This window comes from Eucyclogobius newberryi, unplaced genomic scaffold, assembly GCF_026437365.1.
Source record: "Eucyclogobius newberryi isolate DKJ021-1_F unplaced genomic scaffold, fEucNew1.0.hap1 SCAF_1, whole genome shotgun sequence".
Taxonomy (NCBI): domain Eukaryota; kingdom Metazoa; phylum Chordata; class Actinopteri; order Gobiiformes; family Gobiidae; genus Eucyclogobius; species Eucyclogobius newberryi.
The window spans coordinates 27,226,279-27,232,721 of NW_027315723.1; the positions used below are offsets into that span (position 1 = coordinate 27,226,279).

Consider the following 6,443-nt stretch of genomic DNA (forward strand, 5'->3'; position numbering starts at 1 on the left):
AACGTATGGTCTGTATGTTAAAGTGTGATGGTGCAGCGTAAGTAGGCTATGTTTTATCTCATGTTATTTGTCTAAAACTGGAGTGCATTGTGTTTAAATGTTCTTTTAGATTGTTTCATTTTAGAATTGTAGTCTCTGTAATGTTTCAACTTTACATGTGACATTTGCTGAATAAATTGTTACATTAACAATGTAGAGATATTTACAATTCACATTTTTACGGTATTTTAAGAAACCTAAATTCCACCAAGATTTCTGAATATATGCCTGTTGTTTGTCTGGTGCTGTGGTGTTGACAAATGTAAATTAATAAGCCATCAATCTAAACATCCAAAGTTAAGTTCCAGGCAATATTGTCTATGGTATATCATTTGAATATCACCCCTGCCCAAAATGTCTCCTACACTCTCTGGGCCTCATAGGAGGAACAGCTGCTTAACTCAGGGTCACATTACACAGGCAGGTGGAACACCAGTGCTGCTATTCTCTCTCGCTGTCTGTCCTGTCCTAGTCACATCTTTTTGTCAAGGGTGTGGTCATTTTAAATAGTTTAATTCATTAATTCATTCATTCAGAGAAAAAACAATGAGATTATTACCCTGTTAAAACACAATACAAAATAAACAACAAACAAACAAACAAACACACACAGGATAGTCCTTCGCCAGTTCTTTAAAATCATGAAAAGGCAAAAAATTATTTATTTTAAAAAGACTTTTTGTTTTGTTCCACAGGGAGCAAAGTTGTTGTAATCCTTTTTTTCCTCCCTCTGTGTTGATACGATGGGATTGTAAAATAAAAAATGTCCTGAGACCTGTAAAAGTGTTTTTTTTTTTTTTTCTTTTTTGCTAAATATGAATGATTTCCAGTCTGTATTGTTTATACGCATAACATTCAAAATTAAAGCCATTCAAGTTTTTAAAAAGCCAAAATAAAAAAGCCAAAACAAAAAGCCAAAACAAAATAGAGCTGATCCAGTGTTCCACAACCAAGGTGAAAACGGCTCCTCGTGGATTTGAAGCTCGGCGTAGAGCCACTGCTCCTCCACATTGAGAAGAGACAGCTGATTCAGAGCGGTTTCAGAAGCCTCACTGACCCGGGACACGGTGGAGGGACTATCTCCTGGCTTGAGATGCCCCCGGAGAAGCTTAATTGTGTTTGTGGATCAAATAGATCCATGAGGTGGATAATAAAGTCCGAGCATTCCTGCCTGGGCTGCAGCCCCGCATAAGCGAAAGAAAATGGATACCGGTATATTGGAAATTGAGATTTGAGATTCTTTTTCATACCACCAAAACTTTACTCTGCATCTGGTCTTGAACAGTTTTAGGATTTTGGCTGGTAATGATATAAAATATTAGTTTAAAATGGCACAGGCGATTTTAACATCTAAGTAAAGTCCAAAATTTGTAATCCTTAATAAACCCTTAAGTTCAAAGGTTCATGTAAAGCCCTTAAAAAGACCATGAAAAAGACACTTGTGCTAGCTGGTTGAGAGAAAAATAATAGCATTCACAAAAATACTACGTTGTGTAGAGTCTTTTGTGTAGTTAAATAAATCTCAAAATTATTTTATAAATAATACATGTACTTATACCAAACCAGTTTGCAGTTCTTGAATCAGGAACACAAAACAGAATACATGTTTCCGGGGACCATATTCGACAACGGACCGATCTTGCAGAATGGTTAAAACAGTTCATTCGCCAAGTTATAAATATTTAGTATGTATATAACTTAATTTTTATTGAATGCTACTGCTCTGTGTATAAAACACGATATTTTTGGGGTGTTTGGCCTTTGAGCGATGCTCTCAGATGTGGTGACGTTTAATTGCCTCTGAAGAGGATTTCTTTAACAAGGTTAGTATCTACTCTACTAGTCATGTGTTATCTTGACTTTTACTTGACCGATATCTTGTTAGTATTGTGTTAGTATACGGAGCTTTATTCCACTGTGAAGATAAAGATATTGTCCTTTCAGATGTTTATAAGTGTGCCTCGGCTGTGCAGAGTCCTGCAGCTCACTCTGGCGGTCATCAAGCCCGATGCTGTGGCTCATCCTCTGATTTTAGAGGTTTGTTTGTTTGTTTGTTTCTTTCTTTGTTTGACTCTGGGTTTGATCCCACTTACATCATTGGTTTATAATTATATATTTTTAACTTACTCTTAGGGCCGGTCTCATATTGATCGATTTCTATTTTCAGTTTGATTTTATTTGGCTTTTTCATAAACAAAGTAAATTTGTCATTTAGTAATGATTTAATGAACATAAACTATACAGGGCAGGCGTATATTATCACCTGTGCCATTTAACATATAATAATCAAATTTAACTTCTAACTTCTGCTCCAAACCACATGTTTTCACATGTTTTTAAGGATTTTCAGTGGACTCTCGATTCATAAAATTGTCCCAAATGATTGACGATTTCACATGATTGGATCTGGAGCTGTCGATCTTTTGATTAATTGCCCAGCCCTACTTACACTTTCAGACGCTTCATGAGAAAATCCTGGAAAATAACTTTATCATCATCAGGCGCCAAGATTTCATATGGAAAAAGGAGGACTCAGAGATGTTTTATGCTGAACATTCAGGTATGGGTACAAATAGAAAATAAATAAAGTTTAAACATTTCATGAAATCATAACCATTTGGAAAACGTTTTCAGGCAGATTCTTCTATCAACGATTGGTTGAATTTATGTCAAGGTAAAGGCCTGGCTGTCACACGTGTACAATAGAGGTCCTCAAGCTGTTGCACTCAATGCAGTAGTCAGAAATTTACTGTCGCCACACAAAAGCTTTCAGCCGCTCCACAGACAACAGATCCCATTGAGATGAGATGCAGTTGCTACAGCAACATGTTGGTCTAATTAGAATCACAACAAAATGGCTGTGAGCTTTACCCTGATAATGCAATAATTTTAAAATGTTTGTTATTACAGAAACCATTAAAACACTATAATGAAAATGATGGTTAATGTTACAACATTTTTGATGGTTAATGTTACAAAAAGTTTAAAAATTATGAAATTTCCCCATGTGTGGACAAAAAGGAATCTTATTTACAACTTGAACTGTTTTCTACAGTGGTCCAATGCAGGCATATGTTTTAGCCCGAGATGATGCCATACGTCACTGGAGAGAAATGATGGGGCCCACCAAAGTATTCAGGGCCAGACACACCTCTCCTGACACAATCAGGGGTCGGTTTGGCCTCACAGACACAAGGAACACAACCCATGGCTCAGGTGCTTTTTAAAATGAATTATTAGTCATTAAAAATATATTAATTAAATAATATGAAGAGTTATGAATTGTCTTTTTTTTCTGTCCTCAGATTCTCTTGAGTCAGCTCACAAAGAGATAAAGTTCTTCTTTCCTGATTTCTGCGTTGACAGATGGATGGAAGAAGAGGAGCCCTTGTATAGAACTGGAAAGGTCTATTACGACCCACTCAAAATGATCCATGCTCTTTCAATCCCGGGCTGAAGCCACAACTGATTTAGATCATCAAATGACCTTTTCTGCTTACTTTAGCATGGTTTGTCAACAAGCCCCACATTTCTGTAAAAATGTCCTCCTTAGCTTCAACCCTGCCTCTTATTTGTATACATTGTTTCTGCATTGTAACAACAACAACAAAACGCATTGTATTATTTAAAAATGTATTTATAGAAAGAAACACAATAGTCTGTTTATCCTCCATTTTTCCTGGCTTCACTGTGAATAATGCAATCATTCTCAGCATCAGTTTCCTGAGCCATAGCAGCAGCTGCACAGTATGTTCACTGCCATTGTAAAATACCATGTACCCTGTAAAAGTACACTTGATAAACATGTATATTTTTCCTGCCCTTTAAAGCTATTTAAGAAATGTTAACAAATGCTATCTCCAATCTCATCCTTTACATGTTTGCCTTCCAAGTACAGAAAAATACTGCAATAGCATCAAAATACATTTGACATTATTTTTTACAACGTGAACTTTAAGATTTCTTGGATGAAATTAAATTGTGGGACTGGTTTTCCACTGGACAAGGAAAGTCTTACAAAGTTTGTGCTTGTCACATTGTTGCTCACATAAATACATTCACAGTTCATCCAGTGGCTTTGACCCCAGTGGAGTTCAAGAGCTTTGTGTGGCCACTTGTTTGAGCGACTCCACCGGCTTCATAACCTCGTATGTGGTGGTTGACTTTTTCACCTTTCCATTTTTGTCCACTTGATGAATGCTCTGGGTCACTGTGATAGTTACTTGTTTTGTGGACATTCGATTGTCCTGCCATTTTGTCTAAAGAAAAAAAATATAGATATATATCACAGAGTCTAAGCTTTTATGAGTGGAGGCCTATAATGGGGAGGCTTACAATCTCTTCTGTATGTAGGACACTTCTGCGCTGCACTGTGGTGCCAGATGAAGGGGGCGAGGCCCCCTGCTGTGGAGAGGCCAGAATGGCAGCAGGACTGCTGGGTTTCACATCATTCAAACTGGCTTCAGACACTGAGCAAACCTGTAGGTACGCCTGAGCTGGAGGAGGGAGGCCATCTTCAAAGAAATCTGGAACTGAAACAACCCATGTCACTTTCTTATGTCAGGGATATGATATATGAGACACTGAGCTTCAAGTCCCTTTATCTTGTGCTGTGGGTAGTTAATGAGCTGCTGTCACTCAAATATCAGAAAGAAGTTTTTTGACCATTCAAATTTGATTTATAATGTAGTAATGTACATGAAAATCATTCTGAATAAATACTTTGTCCACACTATAAAACCTGACACCTGCACCACTTGACATGTACTAATGTACTTTATGTAGTAGTGTAAAAGCAATTGCATTAGTTGTGGGCTGATGATTTCTGGCTGTTTTTTTTCGACCTTGAAAGCCTCTTTAGTAAATATACCTTGCCAAATATATTCTGCTTTAACTAAGAGCTGGATCTGTTGCCATGTGAGCCAAGTCCCTTTGAGTGCAGTGGCTTTTGATGTCGCTTTTTAGGCTCATTTACTGATTCATCTTCTCAAAGCTTCAAAGAAACCTTAGTCACAGCCAGCGCCGCATCTTATGGAGGCATACATGTACATGTAAGTGGGCACTTGTGTGAGAGAAAAACATGCAACCACTTGCACCGATGCTGGGATATATGTTGAGAAAGTCAAGTGGGCCTAATCTGTTTTGTTTTTTGAAGTCTTGACTTGCTCATATACAGAAAGCTGCAATCACACGCACACTTGAGTGAATCAGGTATAACATTATATCCACTATATCTAAATCCTGAACACTACTGGCTAAGAACATCCCACAATATCTAGTTTTTAAATACTGTATTATGATAAACAAATATACAACCATTTGTTTTTAATATATATTTAAATGTTCATACTGTTATACCTGATCCTTGTACCGGTACGTATGAATTAAGTAAAGAATCCTATATACAGCTTAATCCACCCCATCTCCAGAAATACTTTCATGTTCTATTTCATTGGACACATCCATCACTGCTCCCACAGCTTGGATCACCATTTAAACTGAACTGAAATTGTGTCTGTGCTTCTACAATGCACTTGCAGGTCACTCTTTGAAAAAAAAACAGGTTAGATAAAGGTTCAGAAATGCATTAAAAAAATAAAACAAAAATCATTGCTATACCTGGAGTAATAGTTTTCTCCGAACAGAAGCCTGCCTCAGAGTTCTCAGAGGGGATGCTCTGGATGGATGACAAGGGGATGTCGGTGTCGGTGCCAGTCAGCCACGTGGACTCCGTCTCCTTGGTCCAGCTCTCCAGGTACCGGGGCTCCAGTGCATCCGTCCTACTGCCCCCACAGCCCATAGCTGCACCTCACGCGTCACACCTACTCACAGCAGCCGACATTGAGAAAGCATTTTTGATTTTTTCTGCTGACAAATGAGTCACACGAGCGTACTCACGGCTAAGGCAGCAGAAGATGGAATCGAGAGGTCTTTTCTCAAGCATTTGCGCTGACGCTCGAGGGGCATCGTCACAGTGTAGAGGAGGGTCTGCTGTTGGTTTTAGGTGTGCGTCAAACCATTGTTGCCTATAAGCACAACAACAGAAACACAAGACACATTCATTACACTTAGAATCACATAAACCAATCATTTTTGCATTGCTTAAAAGTCCAGATGTGTGTAGTAAAAAGTGTGTGTGTGTGTGTGTGTGTGTATGTGTGTGTGTGTGTGTGTGTGTGTATGTGTGTGTATGTGTGTGTGTGCATGTGTTCCCTCCTGACCTGTGTGTAATACATCTGGTGTCAGCGTTTAATTAAGTGCTGATCAGATCCTTGTCCAGTCATTGCAGCCTATAGATGACCTATGGACAACCTATAGATGACCTATGGACACCCTATAGATGACCTATGGACAACCTATAGATGACCTATGGACACCCTATAGAGGATGACCTATGGACACCC

The 6,443-nt window shown here is 38.4% G+C and overlaps 2 protein-coding genes across 4 annotated transcripts; one reads left to right on the plus strand and one right to left on the minus strand.

Annotated features, from left to right (window-relative positions):
• The first annotated feature begins 1,649 nt into the window (after nucleotides 1-1,649).
• On the plus strand, nucleotides 1,650-4,321 carry nme6 (NME/NM23 nucleoside diphosphate kinase 6). 2 transcript variants are annotated; one of them, XM_072442048.1, is made up of 6 exons: nucleotides 1,650-1,862; nucleotides 1,969-2,076; nucleotides 2,497-2,599; nucleotides 2,674-2,713; nucleotides 3,095-3,255; nucleotides 3,345-4,321. In XM_072442048.1, exons 2-6 carry the CDS (start codon nucleotides 1,984-1,986, stop codon nucleotides 3,494-3,496), a joined length of 549 nt encoding a protein of 182 aa, XP_072298149.1. In that variant the 5' UTR covers nucleotides 1,650-1,862; nucleotides 1,969-1,983; the 3' UTR covers nucleotides 3,497-4,321. The 2 variants fall into 2 exon arrangements, with proteins under 2 accessions (XP_072298149.1, XP_072298147.1); XM_072442046.1 differs by having other exon boundaries at nucleotides 1,984-2,076.
• baalcb (BAALC binder of MAP3K1 and KLF4 b) lies at nucleotides 3,656-6,059 on the minus strand. 2 transcript variants are annotated; one of them, XM_072442049.1, is made up of 4 exons: nucleotides 5,938-6,059; nucleotides 5,659-5,861; nucleotides 4,375-4,571; nucleotides 3,656-4,298 (listed from the first exon to the last, which is right to left on the minus strand). In XM_072442049.1, the coding sequence occupies exons 2-4, from the start codon at nucleotides 5,837-5,839 to the stop codon at nucleotides 4,134-4,136; spliced, it is 543 nt and encodes a 180-aa protein (XP_072298150.1). In that variant the 5' UTR covers nucleotides 5,840-5,861; nucleotides 5,938-6,059; the 3' UTR covers nucleotides 3,656-4,133. The 2 variants fall into 2 exon arrangements, with proteins under 2 accessions (XP_072298150.1, XP_072298151.1); XM_072442050.1 differs by lacking the exon at nucleotides 5,938-6,059 and having other exon boundaries at nucleotides 5,659-5,900.
• Between the last annotated feature and the right edge of the window lie 384 nt (nucleotides 6,060-6,443).

Coding starts and splice junctions, on each gene's coding strand:
- nme6 (XM_072442048.1), top strand. CDS start 1,984: ATGTTTATAAGTGTGCCTCGGCTGTGCAGAGTCCTGCAGCTCACTCTG. Junction 2,077..2,496: donor CTCATCCTCTGATTTTAGAG/GTTTGTTTGTTT, acceptor TTACACTTTCAG/ACGCTTCATGAGAAAATCCT. Junction 2,600..2,673: donor GTTTTATGCTGAACATTCAG/GTATGGGTACAA, acceptor AAACGTTTTCAG/GCAGATTCTTCTATCAACGA.
- baalcb (XM_072442049.1), bottom strand. CDS start 5,839: ATGGGCTGTGGGGGCAGTAGGACGGATGCACTGGAGCCCCGGTACCTG. Junction 4,572..5,658: donor GGAGAAAACTATTACTCCAG/GTATAGCAATGA, acceptor GGGTTGTTTCAG/TTCCAGATTTCTTTGAAGAT. Junction 4,299..4,374: donor TCCTACATACAGAAGAGATT/GTAAGCCTCCCC, acceptor TTTTTTCTTTAG/ACAAAATGGCAGGACAATCG.